At 40.4% G+C, this 24,673-nt stretch overlaps 2 protein-coding genes across 4 annotated transcripts in view; one reads left to right on the top strand and one right to left on the bottom strand.

Moving 5' to 3' along the window:
- Nucleotides 1-4,346: 4,346 nt before the first annotated feature.
- WDR5B (WD repeat domain 5B) lies at nt 4,347-7,341 on the top strand. 3 transcript variants are annotated; one of them, XM_030858178.3, is made up of 2 exons: nt 4,347-4,558; nt 5,026-7,341. In XM_030858178.3, the coding sequence occupies exons 1-2, from the start codon at nt 4,360-4,362 to the stop codon at nt 6,087-6,089; spliced, it is 1,263 nt and encodes a 420-aa protein (XP_030714038.2). In that variant the 5' UTR covers nt 4,347-4,359; the 3' UTR covers nt 6,090-7,341. The 3 variants fall into 3 exon arrangements, with proteins under 3 accessions (XP_030714038.2, XP_060154125.1, XP_060154124.1); XM_060298142.2 differs by having other exon boundaries at nt 4,485-4,592; XM_060298141.2 differs by having other exon boundaries at nt 4,485-4,611.
- A 16-nt stretch (nt 7,342-7,357) lies between these two features.
- The window catches only part of FAM162A (family with sequence similarity 162 member A), a 34,697-nt gene continuing 17,381 nt past the window's right edge, over nt 7,358-24,673 (bottom strand). The window contains exons 2-5 of the mRNA XM_030858209.3: nt 17,886-18,008; nt 15,031-15,139; nt 11,852-11,960; nt 7,358-9,130 (exon numbers count right to left, since the gene is read on the bottom strand). Coding sequence (XP_030714069.2) covers nt 9,038-9,130; nt 11,852-11,960; nt 15,031-15,139; nt 17,886-18,008 — 434 coding nt within the window. The 3' untranslated portion in view covers nt 7,358-9,037. The remainder of the gene's footprint in view (nt 9,131-11,851; nt 11,961-15,030; nt 15,140-17,885; nt 18,009-24,673) is intronic.

Here is a 24,673-nt window from a genome sequence, read left to right as displayed (position 1 = left end):
TTGAGTATGTTCTGCTTACCTCGTCATTTTGACCACTCTATGTCCTTTTTCAAAGTGTTCTTACACTTTGATTTGGAATGGTTCTAATGATTCTTTGTACTTGAATGTGGTTGGTCAGGCCATGGATGAGTGCCTTGCACACAGTAGACATTCAATAAATATTAAATGACTGAAGGAATGTGCATCTATGTGATATTAGTAAAGGGTACTTGGGTACCAAAGAAAGCTCAAAGGAATTCCTTTATGCTGCTGTTTGAAACAAGGATTAGCAACTCTTTAGTGTCTCAAAATTTAAGTGTTTTATATGTAGTTCCCTTTCAGGAGACATAATTTGACCTGAAGTTTACAAAAGCAAACGCTGTCATAACACAGGTTTGTTATATTAAAACAAACAAAAAAACCCCCCCAAAAAACCCTATGCCTTCTGAGAAAAGTTAATGGGTATATTTTACAGGGTAACTAATATATAATCAATACCATGTTTATATATACACCAGAAATAGCTCATCAGTCTCTTCTGGCATACTCTAAGAAGAAAACTTTTTTTTGCCAATTATATCCAACCAATGTGGAAGTGGTGGTTGCCTTATTAGGCTATTAAATGTTTTTCATTTTTACACATTATATGTATTGCTGCATGAGAATACTTACTTTATACATTCTTCCAATTTAAGTGACAAATCAGTAGAAACAGAAAGATGTATTTATTCATTCTGTGATTGCTTCTCTACCATTTTTGACATTCCACTGACCAGGTATTTTTTCTGAAAACAAAAAATCTTAAAACAGTCTTAGTTCCTGCAGACTACACTATCATCCATAGCACACAATTGTAGGGTTTACAAGTTTATTAAAGCTAGCTTAGATGACTGTTGCCCCTATTTCATTTGCCATTTTGAAAAAAAGTTTTTTTAAAACATCTTTATTGGAGTATAATTGCCTTGCAATGGTGTGTTAGTTTCTGCTTTATAACAAAGTGAATCAGTTATACATATACATATGTTCCCATATCTCTTCCCTCTTGCATCTCCCTCCCTCCCACCCTCCCTATCCCACCGCTCTAGGTGGTCACAAAACACGGAGCTGATCTCCCTGTGCTATGCGGCTGCTTCCCACTAGCTGTCTATTTTATGTTTGGTAGTGTATATGTCCATGCCACTCTCTCACTTCGTCTCAGCTTACCCTTCCCCCTCCCCATATCCTCAAGTCCATTCTATAGTAGGTCTGTGTCTTTATTCCCGTCTTAACCCCTAGGTTCTTCATGACCTTTTTTTTTAAAAAAAGTATTTTTCTAATTTAAAAATCAATAATGGTCATTTCTGTGATCTTGAATGTTTTTCCAAAGAATGAAATTACTCTCTAAATTCCTTTATCTATACCCACTTAACCTGAGGAAGCCAAAGGAGCCCAGCGGGTGCCCACAATATGGATCACTGCCCTATCTAAAACACTTGGCCCCAGCATTATTTATGGGTAAGGAGAAAATAGAAACCCAGAAGACCACAGTGGTGGGGAGAGATCTGCGAAGGCTGGAGTGCAAATTAGCATACAAAGAGTGTAGAATCTTCCAAGATTAACTTCTGATAATGAGGAGAGCCCTCTTGGGAAGTCCACACTTACTGGTCTGATTTGCTGGGGGCAGTCCCAGTTTTTAAATCAACACCTGTTAATTATTTTAGTGCCCCGTTTCACTTTAAAGAAGTCTCAGTTTAGATAAGTTGCATGGCCACCCCATATTTAGCCCAAAGAGATGCTTGTATATTTAAATTGCTAGTGGTCTTAGGCAACTGGGTATGTATAGAGTTCTATTATGCTTGATTTTTGAGGTCTGGATTTGGTAATCAGTTGCTACGAAGGACGTCAGTCAAGTTGTTCCTCAGTATAGGAATCACTCCCAGGCCGTGTTTAAGGTCTGACACACATACCCACCCCCCCACCCCCATTTTTTTTAGAATTAAAAAAAAATGACCCATTTGTGGCAATATTTCTACTTAGAATTGCAACTTTACTGGGTGGCAAGGAGAATAAACCTTTCAACCACAGATGAGACTTTCAGTTCTAAAACTTCTATGGGAAATTTAAAGAAACTTTAATGGGAGAGAAACTTCCAAATCCCCTATCTGGTGAAGATTAAAAGTAGCAAAAATAGAAATGATTAAAAACGGGACCGAGTAAGGAATTTTGCTTGAGAGCCCCAAATGCAAATCTCTAGTTATGGTTTCAGCCACTTTGGATTTACTTGTATCAGTATTCCCTATTCCTACACACTCCACAGTTGCTGATGCTCCCCTCCTCCCAAGGAAGTAAACTAATTCTTTGTCCTAATCCATACGGACTACAATATTAGGACTACATGTTAGTATTAGAACATGACTAATGAATAAAGACTTAACTAGTTATGTTCATAGCTTTTTCTTTACACGACTTCCTGATGCTATTCATAAAAACACTGCAGACACCAAGAAATGAATTTTAATACTGAAATCTCTCACTCAAATTTTGGGAAAATCTGACACAAAATCATTTCTGGATATTCCTGTCAACACATTCTTAATTGTGTGCCCCCTCTCTCCCTCATGCTTGTGGTATTTCTAGTGGGCTAAATATACTCCAGTACCAACACCCATCTTAGCCCTCAGACCATGTGTTTACCTTGTCTAATTGCCTTTCTTTACTCTGTTGCAAAAATACAGATTTACTTATATTCTTTGAAACAAAGCCTATGTTCTGTGAAGTGCTTTTAAATTTATTTTTTAATGAGTTATTTAGAGTGTTTCTAAGCTTCCCAGTAAAAATCACTCTAACCCTGGCAAATGGGAGGAGGAAAGGAGAGGGAGGAGGTGGAGTTTAATCAGATTAAGATAATGTATAAAAATGGATGCTTCAAACCATTTTAAAGATGCTCTTCCCATTCTCAGCACCACATTGTGTTTACACTGTTAATTTGCACTAGCTAAGTCAATTCCTGTCTACATTCCAAACTAGAGTAGTACAGTCTTTAAGTAATGAGGTTTTTACTAGTTTATTCTAGGTGATCTAATTATGCTGTTGTGCCTTATGAAAGCAAGACTTTAAATTATCCCCAGTATGTATAGGACAGGAGACCCTTTATTTCCAAATGCTTTAATTGGTGACTGACAGAAAACATCATGAGACACATTTGCCTCTTCACTTCAACTGGCTACCAGGAAAACCTTTCAAACAACACTAACAGCCTCTCTTGGGCACTCTTTATTGAGCAATTACGATCGACTCTCCCTATATGTGGGTTACACATCCTCACATTCAACCAACCACAGATCAAAAATCTTCCCCCCCAAATCCTGAAAGTTCCAAAAAGCAAAACTTGAATTTGCTTCATCCTGACAACTATGTACATAGCATTTGTATTAAGTATTTTAAGTAATCTAGAGATGATTTAAAGTATAGGGAAGGATGTGAGTAGGTTATATGAAAATACTCCAGCATTTTATACAAAAGACTTGAGCGTCCAGTGGATTTTGGTATGATGTGTGGCGGGGCGGGGGGGAGGGTGTCGTGGAACCAATTCCCTGTAGATACCAAGGGACAGACTATACAGGATTGGAGAAAATAGTCAGGCTTCCATTTTTGGTAAACTTATTCTTGTTTAAAGAGTAATTTACACCTGAAAAGCATCTATCCTTCACGTACTTCACAGCCACTAATCATTTCTTAAAAGTAGGGAGGGCTGGCTAAAGCCTAGTTACGAGTAACCTTACACATTTCTTAACCCATTCCACCTTTTCCGTTCCAAACACCTATGCAGATCTGAACTTTGTCTTTGGAAAATTTAAACCATAAGGAAGTGCTAAGACAAACGTCTTCTCATTTCCCCCGGCACTACCATGTCGGGCTACCTGGTGGGCACTGGCCTTTAAAGGCCCCTAACACATATTCTTTATCCTTCCCGAAACGTTCAGGGAACACTTTTTAAATCAGAAGTCTTACAATCTGGGCGTAAATTTAGCTACGTCCCCCTCGCCTACTTGCAGCCTTTCCTACCCCCCACCAGGCTCTACACCACAGCAGGTGGAGAACAGAATGAAAGCCACCTGTGCAGCCGGAGCTTACGCAGTCATCGGCGCTGGGTGGGCACCGGTCTGCTAAGAAACGCGCGGTCTGAGCGCCTTACATCCAAATGCGGGCTTAACCCTGCAGCTACCGGCATCGCAAAATTCAGTCCGTTCTCGTCACACGGTTTCCAAAAAGTAATGAATGTTCTTCGAAATACTCACTGCTTCCTACGCTAGCCAGTGAGATCTGGAAGAAGCCTTGTTCACTTTCCCTCTCGCCCAAGAACGCAGCTCACTGGGCGCGCGTGGACGGCGAGGGTGCAGAATGCCGGAAGAAAACCTCAGGGCTTTCTTTTGCGCAAGCGCAAGCGGGCTTCCCCCACAAGTCACCTCGGTTAGGAAGTGGTGGTGGAAGGGCACCCTCTGCGCATGCGCCCGGCTGTGCTGCCCTCGCGTTAGTTCGCTACGGAGCGGTGTGGAGAGTGAGCCACAGGCCTGGACCTCAGGGAACCGAGCCCACGCAGGTTTTCGCTTAGCTTCTGAAATCTGTTTAAAGCGGTGATTCATTCATGCTCAAGTAGAGTACCTGAAGTCTGGCGGGTAGGGGTGCTCAGTAGTCGCAAACATTTCAGAGCTGGGGGGAGGAGCGGTGAGAAATACTTTCTGTAGATTCCCACCCCCCCTCGCCCCACCCCCCTCGCCCCACCCCTCCGCGTGCAGCTTTGGACCGCTTTATACATTCGCAGAATACCCAGCAGTAATACCTTACTTGCCGACAGCGCACAGGACCCTTTTAATAGTATTTCTCAAGTATTTGTTTACAGAGGAAGAAGCGAGGAAAAACTGAAGCGGTCCAAGCCGTGCTGCTGTATCAGTGTATATTGCAGTTTAAAAACGATCCAGAAATTATTGTCACTAAAAGACCGTTTTTTAGTTTGTTGATTTTTTGTTTTTTGAGTCCGATGTTTTTTATCTTCATTTTACTGGACAGAAGGGCCAAAATACTGGCTGCCTGGTTCAGGACCGGAACATCTAGCCAGCCTACAGACTTGGAGCTTCAGAGTCATGACTACAAAGGAGTCAGGAGGTGCCAAAGCAGAGTCGGCTCTCTCATCAGCCAATCTGAGCAAGCGTGTGTCTGAAAAACCAAACTATGCTCTGAAATTTACTCTGGTGGGACATACGGAAGCAGTATCATCAGTTAAGTTTAGTCCTAATGGAGAATGGCTGGCAAGTTCTTCTGCTGATAAAGTAATTATAATTTGGGGAGCCTATGATGGAAAAAATGAGAAAACACTTAAAGGACACAATCTGGAAATATCAGATGTTGCCTGGTCATCAGATTCCGGTCGTCTTGTTTCTGCCTCAGATGATAAAACTCTAAAGATTTGGGATGTGAGATCTGGAAAATGTTTGAAAACGCTTACGGGGCACAGTGATTATGTTTTTTGCTGTAATTTCAATCCACCATCTAACCTCATCATTTCAGGATCTTTTGATGAGAGCATGAAAATATGGGAGGAGAAAACAGGAAAGTGCCTTAAGACTTTGTCTGGTCATTCTGACCCAGTTTCTGCTGTTCACTTTAATTGTAGCGGGTCCTTGATAGTGTCAGGTAGCTATGATGGTGTCTGTCGAATCTGGGATGCTGCATCAGGTCAGTGTTTAAAAACACTTGTTGATGATGATAACCCTCCTGTCTCTTTTGTAAAATTTTCTCCAAATGGTAAATATATTCTCATTGCAACTTTGGACAATACCCTTAAACTATGGGATTATAGCAGAGGCAGATGCCTGAAGACATATACTGGTCACAAGAACGAGAAATACTGCATATTTGCCAGTTTTTCAGTTACTGGTGGAAAGTGGATTGTGTCTGGTTCAGAGGATAACCTGGTTTATATTTGGAACCTTCAGACTAAAGAGATTGTACAGAAATTACAAGGCCATACAGATGTCGTAATCTCAGCAGCTTGTCATCCTACAGAAAACATCATTGCATCAGCAGCATTAGGAAATGACAAAACAGTTAAATTGTGGATGAGTAATTACTAAACCCTTTAGAAATCAAGTAGTAGAGTCAGATTGGCCAAAAAAAAAAAAAAGGTTAGGTATTTTAAAAGATGGTTTCCTCTCAATTTTGGCATGGTTTTGTATTCTTTAAAAAACATTGCCTTGAATTACAAGATTTTAAGACCTATAACCTCAATTTGCAAAGCAACACAGTTGGAAAAGCAAGTCTAGATCCCAGGGCTTCTGACTTTAATCTTAAGGTCTGTTATTAATCTCTCGTGTCTGTCCTTGAGCAGATTCTCATTCTGTTCCTCTCAGTGACGATTCTAGAGGATCACTGTATTTGACAAAAATTTAGAAGTAAGGCTCACAAGACAGGATGACTGATTAAATGAGGGGAGCAAGGGAGTCTGGAATAACTCCAAGGTATTTGGTTTGGGTGATCAGGTGAATTAAGAGAATAAGCCTAGGATGGTGGTGGATTGGAGATTTATGTCAGATGCCACTCATACACTTTAAGTGATAGCCTACACGATGGGACGTGAAATGGTCCATGGAATCAAGTTTGTAAATTGGGAAAAATAAGCAATGGTTGTGTTTGTTCTGAGGATTTAAAAGTTTTAAGTTTTTATCAAAATAAAAATTAAAAATAAACCAGAACAAAATTATAAAGGCATTTTACTGAAGGACCTCTCACTACCTCGTCAGACTGCCCTCTCCTGATTCTCAGGGCAAGCTCAATGTCTGAATGAGGCTGCTCTCTTTCATTAGGTCTGACCTAACCCTACCCATGCTACAGACTCAGTTCAGAAAATCACCACTTTGTGTAACCATCACTGGCTGCCTGCCTCTAGCCACAGCTGACAGCTGAATTCGGTTTTCTTGCTTCTTGCTATAGCTTCTGTTATAAAATTCAAAATATATCATTTACCAATTTGTGTTGTAATGGTTTCATGGGCCATGTGTCTGGTAAACTGTGAGCTCTGCAGAGTCAAGTATGTTTTATTTATCTTTGTATTCTCACTTTTTGTATATAGGAGAGACTCAAGTAATGTTTGATGAATGACAATGAATTATACCACCATCACAACTTCATTCCTTGCCTGCTTTCAATAAGTTTTTGGAGTCAATTCCCTATACTATTATTTTTGTTGATTAAAAGTACCTAACCATAGCCTCACATGTTAACTTTATTCAAATAGGGCTTACAGGAAATATGAAGTGGAAAATGTTTTCTGCCCATTTTACCTATAGAGACATGATAAACATGAAAAAATAATCTAGGAATTAAGCAAAACATAGTACAATGATCACTTAATTGAAAGTATGTATTATAGAATACAAAAGAAGACAGTTTTGACCTTGTTGCTTTTAATAGTGCTCATGAAATATCGCTTGACAAGTTGTAAGCAATATAAGATACTAGAGTTACTAGTAGGTGAGTGACAGCTAAGAAGTTAATAAGTGAGGGTACTGGGAGAAGTGGGATTAGATAGGGGCAGGTCCTAAATACTGGTCATGAAATTTGTATTTAACCCAAAAAGAGGTAGCCACTATAAGTTATTGAATAGGAGAGTTGACACAAAATGAGAAATGATTATATAAGTTCTTGCTGCATGGTAGCATTTTTGAGCTTTGACTTAATCATACATTTTATTACAATATATCTCCAAGATACAACACTTTAAAATGCTTCTTTAGAAGTTAAAAATGGTATTGTTCTATGAAGAAAGATGATACACTTTTAAAAAGAAGTACATTAGATTTTACCCATATTTAAAACCCGTATTTAGATAAGACGTAACATAAGTGTTCCAAAATAATCAAGAAAAACTAATCTGCTAAAATGTACACAAAGCAATGCTTTTTGATGATAAATTTGCAAGTGATAAAAATCAAAGAGCTTGATATCTAAAATGAAGCTAAGGTTGAAGTACTGTAAAGTACATAGACAGACACAATTAACATCATCAGATAGATTATGAAGCTGTAGGTAGAGTGGTGCATTACATTTTACTGAGTATTTTATTAAACCAAATTCCCAAACAGCTGCATATATTACTTTTTAATCTGCTATAACCCTCTGAAGAGAACCAGCAGGTTGGGATGTTTATGCGGACCTGCCATCCGTTAATACTATTGAAGCACATGAGAATAAGTGAAATACTTAAATAGAAACCAGCATCCATACCTAAATGTGAGACAACCTGGCACCCTCGTCGAACTGTAAGTAAGATACATACCAGATGCAAATGCTTATTTTTCAGCACTAATAAGAAAATGCATTTGATAGATATTCATAACTGAGAAATTTAGTGTAAAGGCAGAAGAAAAAGGACCGGTTGGGAATTGTAAGCCATGGAGCAAAAGAGGTGACTGTGCTGGCCCCAAGCGACTCCATAGTGCTGGGATTTCAAAATCCTCAGAAACTTGTGGCCAGACCTCCATCATCACCTTGCCGGGACTTTTTCAAAGACTGTTCTCCTAAAAGCCTCTGTCTTCCAGCACACCTGACAAAGGCATAGTGTGGTCTGGCTGCTTCCCAGGGCTCTCGAGAAACACCAGGGTATTTGGGGAAGTTAGCTCTCCAACGTGCACCTGGGCAGTGTACTCAGCTGGCCCTCCTTATCTCTTCAGAAATGAGGACACTGAAGAGAGAGAAATGCAGAACTAGAAACCATTTGGCTTCTGGGGAGATGTCACTTTGGTAATGGGAATTAAAGTAAGGTACGGGACCTGACTCTCTAAAGAAGAGTTAATATTAAAGTTCAAGTAAGTTGTCTCACTTTTCATTCTTTCATTTTCTCAAAAAAGCTGAGGCTGCATTTAACCTGGATCAAAGCCGTAAAATATAGACAAGTCACTTCTTTAAGAAAATTTATTTGTAGCTCTAGAGCAGAATTAGGGAACTCATACATTCATTTTAATAAGGCCTGTTACTGCAACATTGTTTCTAGATTTTCAAAATCCAGCCAACATGGATATCTCTGCTACTCTGCTTTGGCCTTCACAGCAGCTTCTTCTCTCAGACGAGCTTTCTTTTCTAGGTTCAGGCTTGTTAAAGACTCGTGTCTTTTGGCACCCTAAAGTGAAACCAATTTGAACAAGTGATTATTTATGCTGGTCTGGGGAGGATGTCACTGCACTGACGCCAGCAGGCTGACACAGGAAGTACAGGCATGGAAGGGTTGGCTGCTTGTGCTCCGGGCACAGCAGCCCCTCCACGCGCCTTGTGCCTCCTCTGAGCCTTCCTAGAACAGCAGCTCACCCATTCAAGCACCAGAGAGAAATGCCACACCTCTACCTTCTCCTCCTTTCTGGCCTCCTTTCTTCAAATCTTCCAGCCTCTCTTCTCCCTTTATAATGTATTCCCTTGTCTTTCTCTTTTCCTCTTTTTAGTATTAAATACCTTCTTGTTTCCATTTCTGTCCCTTTTTTCCCTCCTCTCACTTTTCTTTGTTGCTACCATTTCTCCTTCCCCAACTCATTTGTATATTTTCACACCCTTCTAGTTCCTTACTCCTCTTGTACCAAAAACATTCAGCTTTGGGAATCCCAGACTTCACCAAATACTACCACTGATGACTCCCAGCATTGTCTACCCTGCTTTTCCATCCTTTGAGAGCAAACAGGAGTGGAGAAGAAACAACCATCCTCTTCCCTTATTTCCCTCCCTGTGACTTGTTACATCTCTTTGAAGCTTACATAAACAGACCAGTCTCAAATTTTTTATACCAAATGAGTGAAGACAGCACCCTATAAGGTGGTATTTTCTTCTATCTGTGTGATTTCACATGTAAAGAATTAAGTATGGGGAGGGGAGGAGAATCGGACTGGTAAGTTGATGGAGAGGACAAAACTCAATGGCTAATTTCTGTCTTCTAAATCACATTAAGTTCAAAAGTTCTTCATTCCAGTAGCATTTACCAACTTTTTAGAAACGGATAGTTCCATAAAAGAGAAATAATAAAATTTTATAGTATAGAACAGGAGAGGAACTCTTTAAACTATACAGCGTATACCCTTGGATGAGGCTAGGAAAGACCTCAGAAGTGATTTGTTTATGGAGTATTTAAACTCAGCTAGTAGGACTTCCCTGGTGGCACAGTGGTTAAGAATCCGCCTGCCAATGCAGGGGATATGGGTTTGAGCCCTGGTCCGGGAAGATCCCACATGCCACGGAGCAACTAAGCCCATGTGCCACAACTACTGAGTCTGTGCTCTAGAGCCCACGAGCCACAACTACTGAAGCCCGTACACCTAGAGCCCATGCTCCACAACAAGAGAAGCCACCGCAGTGAGAAGCCCACACACCACATGAAGAGTAGGCCCCACTCGCCACAACTAGAGAAAGCCCGTGCACAGCAACGAAGACCCAATGCAGCCAAAAACAAATAAATTTATTAAAAAATAAATAAACTCAGCTAGTATAATCAAGTAGACAAAAGCAATGCAGATTTCTCAGAATTCTAGAAAGCCCTATGTCCTGTCTACATGCTTCTGCAGGTTCAGTCTGAGAGCTAAGCATGAAAAGTCAAAGAGGGAGACAGAAAAAATACTGAAGTGGGGCAGGAACAGAGTAGTCAAGAGAAATTCACCCAGGCCTCCACACTTGCCCTTCGTGCTCCCATAACATCAGCCTAAATGGTCAGTATCTTCTATTCCAAGACTCTAAAGAGAGCCAGACGTTCATTTCTTTTACTCTGGACTCACTGGGGATAAGGATGTCAGTTACCACTGGGTTTGCAGAAGAACCCTTTAAATATCTGACAACAGATATGAGACATCTCTTTCCACATGGAAGCTGTGATATATAGAATTAGACATGGTGTTAAAGTAACGCCTTGGCCAGTACTGCTGCATATAAAAATAACTATTTTAATCACAAGACAGTATATATGCAGTTTGGTAACTGGCAAACTTGGCTCCACTTTTTTGTCTTGCCACTTACTAGCTATGTGACATTGGGAAAATTATTTAACATCTTTAAGTTTCAGGTTCCTCTTTTACAAAACATGGATAATAAGAGAACCTACCTCTTAGGTTCTTAGAATTATTGTGGTCATTAAATAAGTTTAACAATACCTGTTACATAATGAGCAATCAATAACTGGGAGCACTTTTACCATCACCTCAATTAGACAGGTCTAGGTTCAAACTGTGGCTCAGCCATTAGGGAGATGTGTGTGAACTTGGGTAAGTTACTAAAGGTTTCTAAGCTATGTTTCCTCATCTATAAATGAGGTCCTAATCAAATTATCTATCTTGCAGTGTTGTTGTGAGGTTTAAATAAGATAACCGCAAGGTACTTGGAAGACAGTAACATAGATGTTAATAATGACTGGATTTCTGGACCTGAATTCCTATGTACCACTTAGGAGCTTAGATATATGGCCCAGTTTGAACATCAGGTAAAGAACAGTGATAAGAACACTCACCAAGAGCAGAGTGAGGATCAATAAAAAAATGAGAGTGTTTTACAGACATGCAAGGAGTTATTAGTAAGTATGCCAGTGTCATATTACTTGTTTTACATTACTTATGACATCTGTGATAACTAAACACTTTTTTTTACTTAACCAAAACTAATTTAGTCCTTCACCTTGCCAAAGTTAGGATTTGCTATTTATCTCCAGGCATCATATCTCAGGTTTGTTCCTACTATGTTTTATTTTGTTTCTTATCATTTCTCATGTAGGAAGTAGCCTCCTCATCACAGAGAATAAATACAAGGGTCAACCCCTGACTTCCTCTAGGTTTTTTTGTGGAAAATACACAAAGATAGACGGCAAGTCCACTCTCACCTTCTTGCCCTCAATAACCATCCAGATGCATCCTGCCACTGTCAAGGCAATCATTACATAGCTGATCTTCACCCGGACCTTGTTCTTTGCAGCATCGAGCATCTCAAACCTAGTAATACAATGGGATCGTGAGAGAAAGTTAAAATTTCCCTTTCTGAAGTTGTCAGAAGGATATAAATCTGTGTCTCACAAATCAGGAGTAGAGTAGTGCCTATACATATAAAAAAGGAGATGGGGCCTAGAGATCATACAGGACTTTGGGGAGGATGGAGCATTTTCACAATTCACTTTGTATATGAAACACAATAACGGGGTGTAGATGAAGATAGAAGGAGGTATTATAGAACTCACATCCTCCCATAAAGACATCAAAAATACATCTACATTTGGAATAATTCTCACAGAATACCCACCGAACACTTGCAGAAGATCTCATACAACTAAAGCTGCAAGAAAGATCACCAAATAACTGGGTAGGACAAAAGAAAAGAAAAAAAAAAGGGAATTGGGACAGGACCTGCACCCTTGGGAGGGAGCCGTGAAAGCGGAAAAGGTCCCTCACACTGGGAGGCCCCTTAGCTGACTGGTAGGTCCACTGGGGACAGACAGTAGGCCTCAGAGGAGAGTGAAGCAGCCGGCATACAGTCGGCAGGACAGAGAGAGACCAGCACAGGTGGCCCTGGCCATCTTGCTGCACTTCCCAGCCCAAGACGTGCGCCTTTTGGTGTGTGTGCAGCAGCTCAGGGCTGAAACTTGGGCTTCAGCAGACAAACCCGAGGAGAAGACTCAGTTTGACTGTGCGGAGGCAGCCCGAAGGGCCTCAGGTGTAGTCCAGGCTGCAACTGGAAGTGTGTGGAGGACACAGCCCATGCCCATCACCAGAGCCCCACTGTCAGCACGCTAAGGTAGGGGCAGGGACTTGCCACAGCAGCCTCATTCTTGGTGAGCTCACAGTGGGTGTGGCTTAGCCGCTATGAGTTCTGGGAGTGTGCAAGTGCTGGGTGGTTGCCCGCATACAGAGGTAGGGCTGAAATCTGAGGCGATTCCCTGCGGGTGTGCAACTTCGGCGAATTTATGCCTGTGGCAGCGCCTGGGGATAATCTGAGCTGATTACTGGCTCTCCTGTAGCTGAGACGGGTCCTGTGCCAGGAGCAACAGGCTTCGTGGGTGCACACACACAGAAGTGGGGCTGAAATCAGAGCCAATACCAGTGTCTCCACTGCAGAGGCAGGGCTGAGGGCCACGCCAACAACAGTGTACTTGTGAGCCTGCACAGTGGGTGGCAGGCGACGTCACAGAGCACATGTCTGGGTAGTCAGCTCCTGGGGGGGAATACACAGCAGCTCCTTTCCCAGCCGGAGCACTCCACTCCTGCCTACCTCACATCATAGCTTAGAACCGGACCTGAGGGCTTCTCTTCCAACAACTGGGGAACAGACCTGCCCATGACAGGGCTGTGACAACAACAGAGCAAAGAGAAGGCCCCACTCAACACAAGATCCAGTGCAGACTCTGCTTACCACAACACAAATCACACCACTATGAAGGAGATAACAGCCAACACACATCGAGGAAAGATGTGGCAGACATCCATACCAAAAACAGCCCTCACACCAAAAATACTGGGCTCACACAGGCTACACAGGGTCATTCCCACATAAAAATAGCCCTTCAAGACCACAGTAGATAACTGTTTCCCTTAAATTCATAGAGTCAGAGAAATATAAGTAAAATGAAAAAACATAGGAACCACTCCCAATTAAAAGATTAAGAGAAATCTCCTGAAAGAACAAACAAGTTGGTTTGTTTCTCTAGACTGAAGAAACAGACCTCTCCAGTCTAACAACCCGAGTTCAAAAGTGAGGTAATAAAAATGCTGGAGGAATTAAGAAAGGCAGTCACTAGAAATGCAGATCACTGTAACAAGGACTTAGAAACTATAAAGAGGAGCCAATCAAAATTAGACAACTCAACTGCTGAGGTGAAACCAGGCTAAAGTCAATAAAGAGCAAACTAAATAATGCAGAAGAACGAATAAGTGATCTGGAAGATAGAATAATGGAGATCACCCAAACAGAACAGCAGACAGAAAGACAAATGAAAGTAGCGGGACTTCCCTGGTGGCACAGTGGTTAAGAATCCACCTGCCAATGCAGGGGACATGGGTTCGAGCCCTGGTCCAGGAAGATCCCACATGCCACGGAGCAACTAAGCCTATGTGCCACAACTACTGAGCCTGCACTCTAGAGCCCACAAGCCACAACTACTGAGCCCGCATACCACAACTACTGAAGCCCATGTGCCTAGAGCCTGTGCTCTGCAACAAGAGAAGCCACTGCAATGAGAAACCCGTGCACCGCAATGAAGAGTAGCCCCTGCTCACCACAACTAGAGAAAGCCCGCACACAGCAACGAAGACCCAACGCAGCCAAAAATAAATTAATTAATTAATTTAAAAAATTTAATATCAGTTTATGATAAAAACTCTCCAGAAACTGGGCATAAAGGGAACATACCTTAAAATAATAAAGGCAATATATGAAAAACCCACAGCTAACATCATACTCAACAGTGAAAAGCTGAAAAGATCTAAGATCAGGAACAAGATAAGAATGCCTACTCTTGCCACTTTTATTCAACATATTTTTAGAAGTCCTAGCCAAAGCAATGAGAGAAGAAAAAGAAATAAGAGGAATCCAAATTGGAAAGGAAGAAGTAAAACTGTCACTGTTTGCAGATGACATGATAACTATACATAGAAAATCCTAAGGATGCCACCAGAAAACTACTAGAGCTCATCAGTGAACTCAGTAAAGTTGCAGGATACAAAATTACTATGCAGAAAGCTGTTGCATTTCTATACACTAACAATGAAATGTAAGAAAGAAAAACTAATTTAGTCACTTTCTGTAGCTAGGAGAGGATATCAAATCAGCTGACTTCAGAGTATCTAACAGCTCTTCACTAGGCACTACATAAGGTATCAATGATAACACATAGATTTTCCAGCACTGTTATTATTCCAGGTACTTGCCAAAGAGGAAACATTTAGAGAAGTGGAAACTGTTTTAAAATTTGGTTGAAAGGTTTTAAGTAGTCAGACTCAGAGGAACTGCTTTTCCTTTAAAATAGACTACTGAAAAATAAAAGCTGCTTACAACCCTAAATTCAGCACTCACGAGACAGTCTCTGGGATTTCATCTTCCTTTTTGAAGCGACCTGACCATATTAGGATCTTCTTCTCCCAATCCGTAGGCTTATGCAATGGCACTCTGTGGCTGTAAGTGTCTATGAGGAAAACAAGAGAAGATATCTTACTTATATGAGACTGACTCTCAAATTTAGCAACATTAAAATGCTATTTGTGCTTTTTAGCTATTTGCTAAACAGAATCATTGAGAAATCTCAAGCTAATTAGAGCTTTGTTTGGATGGAATTTCTTAGGTTGCTCATTTCTTAAATGAGATTCAAAAATTCTGTGAGGACTGAAGTAAAATAAAAGCATTATTTCCCAATATAAGCCATAGCCATTGAAAGCTGAAAGAACACCATGAACAAAGTTATAAAGGTGAGAAGGATGAACTAAAAAAAGAACAGTGAGGAGCCTGTTTGACTTCAGTAGAATTAAAAAAAAAGTTTGTAGGTAAAATCAGATTATAAAAGAACTTGAATGGCAGGCTAAGCTTTTTAGACCTGATTCAAGAACTACTGTACACTTTGAAGCAAGGAAGAAGTTAACATTCTAGAAAATTTAATCTGCATAATGGATGGAAAGCAAAAGGATAGGACAGAGTGGGCAACAAGTCCAAACAGAAGATTATAATACAAGGTAGTACAATACAAGGGTGAGGTGATATAGTCAGAACTAGAGTTATAACAGCAGGAAGAGAGACAACAAAGTCAATATGATGATGACTGAAAGAATTTGGAGATGAAGACAAAGAAGGATTCATGAAGAACCTAAAACTTGGATGAGTAAGACAATAACAGTATTGTTAACCAAAATAAGGAGATTGTGAAAAGAACCAGTCAGGAGAGGAAAAAGCATGAATGCCATTTTAGATCTACTGACTCTAAATTCATGCCATCTGAGTAGGTTTCATTAATAAGTTGGGAGTGGAGATAACCACTAGTGCAAAGGGAGAACCAGTGAGGATGACAGAGAAACACAGAAGACCAGGGGCTGAGCCTTGGGGCATGACCCAGAAAGGAGACGGGAAAGAGGCAGCAGAGGAAAACAGAGCAGCCAAAGATGAAAATGAACAAGAAAGGTAGAACCATAGACTATAAGAGAGCCTTTCAAAGGAAGGGGAAGTCACTGAAGGCAAGGAGCAGAAAAAGCTAGGGAATCACAGAATGTCAGGGTTAGAAAGGACCTTGGAGATAATCTCATCCAACTTCCATATAATGCCTACATCTCTCTTGCAGACAGACCATCTCCTTGACTACATACACATCACCTTTGCTTAAGCTGCACTTTTCACTTAACCAGAAGGCAACAGCAAAAGGAACAGGAAGGTCACTTGGAAAAACATCCATAAAGAACCAAAGTCAAGAAAAGAGGTTTAGAAGTACAGAAATAGAACTGCTGTGATTTTATCTTTTAACCATTCCAGTGCTTGGCACAACTTTCTCTAGAGTTTTTTAAAATTTTTTTCCATTTTATGTACTATATACTCATTAAAGACAATTCAGAAAGTATAGATGTGAAAAAAGAAAAATTTAAAAACCACCCCTAATTCTCCTGTCATAGCATGATCACTATATTTTTATTTTGGTGTGTTTCCTAAGTCTTATCCCCATACATATGTATATATATGTAATTTCTATATGTACCATGCTTGTGCTTACGCACAATATAAAATTTTGTATCCTGCTTTGTTCATTAACATGATGACAAACACTCTCCATGCCAGTATGCAGTATTTATAAGCCCTATTTCCAACAGCTGCAAAACCTCATCAAGTAGATCTAACATATATAATTAATCATTCCCAGATTACTTAACATTTAAACTAATTTCTCATTTTCCATATATATATATATATATATAAATAGGAACATCTTTACATTCAAAGCTTTTTCCACATATAGGGATTATTCCTTAGGATAGATTTCCAGAAGTGAAATACCAAGTCAAAGGGTATAAACATTCTGAAGCTCTTGATAAATATTCTTTGAGAATAATTCTTTTCCACTCACCAATACCTGCCTAGCCCTAGTGCACTGCCATGAAGAAGCAACAAGCAAATAGTTCCTGGGACCCTACAGTTTATATATTATGCTCCTTCTTCCACAGTGGTGACAATGACAGGGTTTGGAGTTAGGGATAGGACTAAACATGGCTAAAGTCAATGTACAAGCCAGTGCGTAGCCCTAATTATATTTTACCCAAAACATCATTTTTTGATTTGGTTCATCTTTGAGGTTCCTTAAAAGATGATTTCTAGACCACTATTTACTTTGGTGCATCTATAGTCCTATAAAAAGCTCCAGTCAAATCCCTGAGGCAAGAGATGAAAATGACAAACGAGAAAAATGAAGAAATCACTGCCACATGTAAGCACAGCTAATATAAGCACAATTTGGGAGGCCTGAACTACATGATAGGGTATGATATAGGGACCCCTGTGACCACCTCTCTTTTAGGTTCTTTTTTTCTTTTCTTTAATAAATTTATTTATTTATTTTTGGCTGTGTTGGGTCTTCATTTCTGTGAGAGGGCTTTCTGTAGTTGTGGCGAGCGGGGGCTACTCTTCGTTGCGGTGCACGGGCTTCTTATTGCGGTGGGTTCTCTTGTTGTGGAGCACAGGCTCTAGGCACGCGGGCTTCAGCAGTTGTGGCGCACGGGCTTAGTTGCTCTGCAGCATGTGGGATCTTCCCAGACCAGGGCTCGAACCCGTGTCCCCTGCATTGGCAGGTGGATTCTTAACCACTGTGCCACGAGGGAAGCCCCTAGGTTCTTTTGATTCCAAGTTATTCTAGTCTTTGGGAGCTGCCTAGTCCATAACTGGAAAGACTAATAAAAACTTACGGGTTGGAGGCTTTGGACTTTCCTGGGGTTTGTTGCAAAATCCATTTATTCTCTTCAAATCAGAGTTTCTGGTAGGCCTTAAAGATGAGACAGCATCTCTTTCACAGAACCTAAAATAACTTCCTAGAAAAGAGAGAAAAATGTTTCAGAGAAAGGAAATCGATGTCTCAAAATGAGAAATACCTGCAAGACACAATTTCATTTATAAAGATTAACTCACTTAAAAATGAATATCCTACTCTATATGTAAGATACATGTACTATATTTAAGGTGCTATGCTTAGTGCTATCTTAAAATATGCATGTTTTGCTGACTAGGAAATTACGAATTTACAACATAAACATTTTATCAGCTGTAAGTTTTATAAAAGCACTTCTCACGTGTCTTATCATAACCATAATGATTCTGGTGGGAATATTATGGATTATGACCCTTGGCCATTGAGGTAAAGATCAGCAACCTCCCAGAAGTGCTAAAACAAGATGCCAAGTTGCCAATACTGTTCTGATAAACTCTGGGTAGGGGGCTGCAATGGCCAGCAAGGGGCTCTTTAGAAAGCCTTGTTCCTTCCAAGACATAATTCTCCAATTAGAAATCAACTTTAGATACAGTCACAATTTATGTATAATTTAAAAACTATATATATATTTATATACATACAAATGTATAAAACTATGTTATCATATACAGTATATGTATGCAGTTAATTTTTAAAGTCTAAACTCTAAGCACCTATAGAGAATAGTATTACAAATCACTATGTATTCACCACCCAGTTTCAGCAATTATCAATACATGGCCAATATTGTGTCGTCTGAATCCCACCCACTCCCTCCCACCAACCGGATTATTTTAAAGCAAATCCCCAACAACCTATTAGTTCATCGATAAACACTTCAGTACTTATCTCAAAACAATAATAACTTCAAAATCATATCCAGAATACCATTAACATAACTAAAAAATATTCCTCTGATATCAGCACATTATGATCAAATGACATTATGATTCAATTCTCCAACGGACTCACAATTTTTTTTACAGTGGATTTATTCTAAACAGGTGCACACACTGAATACGGTTGATGCATGCCGTATAGGTCTCTCCCTCCTTTTTTTCCTGTCACTTATTTGTTGAAGAAACTAGATCATTAGTTCGAATTTCCCTCGCTTTAGGTTTTGCTGATTGCCTCCCCATGGTGTTATTTAACATATTCTTCTAATTCCCCTATTTCTTGTAAACAGATTTTTGAGGTTTCATCAGATTCAGGTTAGAATTTTTAGCAAGAAAATGTCATAGGCGGTACTGTGTACACCCTACCGTATGACATCCTAAGGTATACATCGATTTTGTCTTTTTGTTATATTAAGATTGAGCAGTAGATACTATCAGTGTGACTCATCCTTATAAAGTTCTCCATCACCTTTCATCTAATGTTTTATGCAGACATTGGTGACTGTTTCATTAGGGGTTGCAAGATGGTAGTATTTTTTTCTATTTTACTTATTTGGTTATCCTGAGGTAAAAGTCATATAAGAAATGTAGAATAAATGCTTGATTCTTTCCCTTTATTTGCCAGTTTTCAAATCAATGAATTGGTTTCCTTGCAACCTCCACAGGTAACCTTTTGTTTATAAGTAACATAAGGAACTCTTGCATTTAACACATGTGATGTGCTCCAGTCCATTCCAGTTATTTTTCTTTTTAATGCCTAGATGTTCCTATCTTTAGTCACTGGGGACCTTTCTAATTGGCTCCTGGGTCCTTTCAACATGTGCCCAGTAATCATTTATAGCTGCCTTACTTTTTAACATGTTCTGTACTCATTTTAAATGCTTCCTGCCCCAGATTTGGAATCAGACATTCCTCCAAAGTGCTCTGGTTCCTTTAAGTAGAAAATGTTCTTAGAGATGCCTGAGGGAGGTTCATTGTTACTGAGTTTGTCACTGTTTCCAGACCTTTTCAGTGAACAAACCTAAGAGACACATTCCTTCTTAAAATGAATGCATGCTTAAGAACTTAGAAATTTTCACCTTCAGCATTAGCATGAACATTTTTAATGTCAATAATTAATCAGAATTCAAAGCAGAGACAGCCATAAACAGTTCTGATGAGGGTAAAACGGGATAATTCTAAGTATGGGGGTGTCGTGGTATAAGAGAGAGCAGGACTGGTATAGGATTCAGTCAGAAGATCACAAAAGAGCCCTAGGGTCCTAGGACATGGAAGAAAGGGAGCACTGCAGTAGAATGAAACAGAAAAGAAAGCTGGAAAGGCACCAATGATAAATCTGACCAGGGTCCTGACCCTCCATGATGCTCTGGGTGACAAAGAAAAACATGCCCAAGACTTGCCTTTAATGCGACAAGAGTGTGCCCTCACAGCTTTGTGCTTAAAACATCACAGGAAGGCTTCCCTAGTGGCGCAGTGGTTGAGAGTCCGCCTGCCGATGCAGGGGACACAGGGACACGGGTTCGTGCCCCGGTCTGGGAAGATCCCACATGCCGCGGAGCGGCGGGGACCGTGAGCCATGGCCGCTGAGCCTGCGCGTCCAGAGCCTGTGCTCCACAACGGGAGAGGCCACAACAGTGAGAGGCCCGCGTACCGCAAAGAAAAAAAAACCATCACAGGAGAATTCAAGCAGTTTTAAAAATCTATTTGTTAGTGGACAGTGTGTACCTTTGAAATTCCAAACTCCTAATTGAGTGTCATTGCACCTTCAGAGTTTGAAGCAATAAGGAGATGCAAGAGAGCAACGAAGAGTAAAATGTGATTATAGCACTGGACCTCCCATAGTTGGTGAGAAACATAATTCCCTTGCTTTTTTTTTCTCTTGCTGTTAAGAAAACTTTTAAACATAGCAATCTAAAAGATATCACTGTGGACTTCTCATAGGCATATGTTTATATATGTCTAAAGATGTTTAAAACAACACTTATTGATACATAATTCCACATCAAAAATTCATCCTTTTAAAGTGTAAAATTCAGAATCATCTCCTGCTTCAATCTGCTGCTGGACAGGAACCAATCAGAGAGAAAGAGGTGAAAGATGGAGAAGGGAGTCCAGGGCTTTCTCAATCACAAATCTCACCTCCACTCCAACTCTCTTTATACCTTTCTTGCAAAAATAATAATAGAAATAAGGAGGCGGTAGGGTTTCCAAAAACAAAAATTGTAAGCTTCAACCATCTGGGGAAGGCAAAAAGCTCATCCACCACAACTCTCAGTTTGAAAGTAAAGGAGGATTGGAGACATGGCGGCAGAGTAGAAGGAGTTGAGCTTACCTCCTCTCACAAAAACACTAAAATCACAAATAACTGCTGAACAACCATCGACGAAAAAGACTGGAAACTACCAAAAAAGATATTCTACATCCAAAGACAAAGAAGCAGCTCCACAAGATGGTAGGAGGAATGCATCTGCAATACAATCATATCCAATACCCACCGGGTGGGTTACCCACAAACTGGAAAATAATTATAACGCAGAGGTTCTCCCTCAGGAGTGAGAGTTCTGAGCCCTGGGCCAGGCTCCCCAGCCTGGGGGTCTGGCATCGGAAGGAGGAGCCCCTAGAGCATTTGGCTTTGAAGGCCAGCAGGGCTTGATCGCAGGAACTCCACAGGACTGGTGGAAACAGAAATGCCACTCTTAGAGGATGCACACAGGTCTCGTGCACACCAGGACCCAGGAAAAGGCAGTAACTTCATAGGAGCCTGGTCCAGACCTACCTGCTGGTCTTGGAGGGTCTCCTGTGGAGGTGGGGGGCAGCTGTGGCTTACTGTGGGGATAAGGACACTGGTGGCAGAGATACCAGGGAGTACTCATTAGTGTGAGCTCTCCGGGAGGCCACCATTTAGACAACAAACCTGGCCCAACCCAACAGTCGGTAGGTGCAAGTGCTGGGATGCCTCGGGCCAAACAACTAACAGGGTGAGAACACAGTCCCACCCATTGGTAGACAGGCTGCCTAAAATCTTCCTGAGCTCATGGCCACCTCTAAACACACCTCCTGACACAGGCCTGCCCAACAAGGGACAAGACTCAGCTCCACCCACCAGTAGGCAGGCATCAGTCCCTCCCACCAGAAAGCCTGCACAAACCTCTTAGACCAGCCTCACCCACCAGGGGCAGACACCAGAAGCAAGAGGCAGTACAACCCTGCAGCCTGTGGAAACCGCAATCACAGAAAGTTAGATAAAATGAGACAACAAAGGAGTATATTCCAGATGAAGGAACAAGATAAAACCCCAGAAAAACAATGAAATTAAGTGGAGATAGGCAACCTTCCAGAAAAAGAATTCAGGGTAATGATATCAAAGATGATCCAAGATCTCAGAAAAAGAATGGAGGCACAGACTGAGAAGATATAAGAGATGTTTAACAAAGAGTTAGAAGATACAAAGAACAAACAGAGATGAACAATACAATAACTGAAATGAAAAATACACTAAAAGAAATCAATAGCAGAATAAATGAGGCAGAAGAACGGATAAGTGAGGTGGAAGACAGAAATGTGGAAATCACTGCTGCCGAACAGAATAAAGAAAAAAACAATGAAAAGAAATGAGGACAGTTTAAGAGACCTCTGGGACAACATTTAACGCACCAACATTTGCATTATAGGAGTCCAAGAAGAAGAAAGAAAGGGCCTGAGAAAATATTTGAAGAGATAATAGCTGAAAAATTCCCTAACATGGGAAAGGAAACAGTCATCGAAGTCCAGTAAGTGCAGAGAATCCCATACAGGATTAAACCCAAGGAGAAACATGCTGAGAAACATAGTAAGCAAACTGACAAAAATTAAAGACAAAGAGAAAATATTAAAAGCAACGAGGGAAAGGCAACAAATAATATACAAGGGAACTCCTGTAAGGTTATCAACTGATTTTTCAGCAGAAACTCTGCAGGCCAGAAGGGAGTGATGATATATTTAAGGTGACGAAAGGAAAAAAACCTACAACCAAGAATAATCTACCTATCAAGGCTCTCATTCAGATTTGATGGAGAAATCAAAAGCTTTACAGACAAGCAAAATCTAAAAGAATTCAGCACCAACAGACCAGCTTTATGACAAATGCTAAAGGAACTTCTCAGCAGAAAAGCCCACATCTAGTAGCAAGAAAATTACCAATGGGAAACCTCACCAGTAGAGGCAAACATACAGTAAAGGTAAGAAATCATCCACACACAAATATGATATCAAAACCAACAATCGGGGCTTCCCTGGTGGCGCAGTGGTTGAGAGTCTGCCTGCTGATGCAGGGGACACGGGTTCGTGCCCCGGTCCGGGAAGATCCCACATGCCGCGGAGCGGCTGGGCCTGTGAGCCATGGCCTCTGAGCCTTCGCATCTGGAGCCTGTGCTCCGCAACGGGAGAGGCCACAGCAGTGAGAGGCCCGCATACCGCAAAAAACAAAAACAAAACCCAACAATTGATAGAAGAGGAGAGTACAAAAAATGCAGGATACTGGAAATGCATCTGAAATTCAGAGACCAGCAACTTAAAACAATCATATATATATATATATATGGGGGTGTGTGTGTGTGTGTGTGTGTGTGTATATGTATGTATGTATATATATAGAGAGAGAGATAGAGGAGGGCAGAGGGAGAGAGAGAGAGACTGCTACATCAAAACCTCATGGTAACTGCAAACTGAAAATCTACAATAGATACACACAAAAAAGAAAAGGAATCCAAACACAACACTAACATTAGTCATCAAATCACTAGAGAACAGAACAAAAGAGAAAGGGAAGAGAAACACCTACAAAAACAAACCCAAAACAATTTACAAAATGGCAATAAGAACATATATATTGACAATTATCTTAAATGTAAACAAATTAAATGATCCAAACAAAAGACATAGACTGGCTGAATGGATACAAAAACAAGACCTGTATATATGCTGTCTACAAGAGACCCACTTCAGATCTAGGGACACATACATACTGAAAGTGAGGGGATGGAAAAAGGTATTCCATGCAAATCAAAAGAAAGCTGGAGTAGCAATATTCATATCAGACAGAATAGACTTTAAAATAAAGACTGTTACAAGAGACAAAGAAGGACACTATATAATAATCAAGGGATCAATCCAAGAAGAAGATATAACAATTGTAAATATATATGCACACAACATAGAAGTACCTTAATATACAAGGTGAATATTAACAGATATAAAAGGAGAAATCAACAGTAACACAATAACAGTAAGGGACTTTAACACCCCACTTACATCACTGGACAGATCATCCAGATAGAAAATCAATAAGGAAACAGATCTTAAATGACACATTGGACCAAATGGAATTACTTGTTACATATAGAACATTCCATCTGAAGCCAGCAGAATACACACTCTTCTCAAGTGGACATGAAACATTCTCCAGGATAGATCACATGTTGGGCCACAATGCAAGCCTCAGTAAATTTAAGAAAACTGAAATCATATCAAGCGTCTTTTCCAACCACAACAATATGAGACTAGAAATCAACTACAAGAAAAAAACTGCAAAAAACACAAACACATGAAGGTTAAACAATATGCTACTAAACAACTAACGGATCACTGAAGAAATCAAAGAGGAAATCAAAAAATACCTAGAGACAAGTGAAAATGAAAACACAACAATTCAAAATCTATGGGATTCAGCAAAAGCAGTTCTAAGAGGGAAGTTTATAGCAATATAAGCTTTCCTTAGGAAACAAGAAAGATCTCAAATAAACAGCCTAAACTTACACGTAAAGCAACTACAGAAAGAAGACCAAACAAAGCCCAA

The sequence above is a fragment of the Globicephala melas genome, chromosome 4, assembly GCF_963455315.2.
Source record: "Globicephala melas chromosome 4, mGloMel1.2, whole genome shotgun sequence".
Classification (NCBI taxonomy): Eukaryota; Metazoa; Chordata; class Mammalia; order Artiodactyla; family Delphinidae; genus Globicephala; species Globicephala melas.
This window is presented reverse-complemented; position numbering and strand designations above follow the sequence as displayed.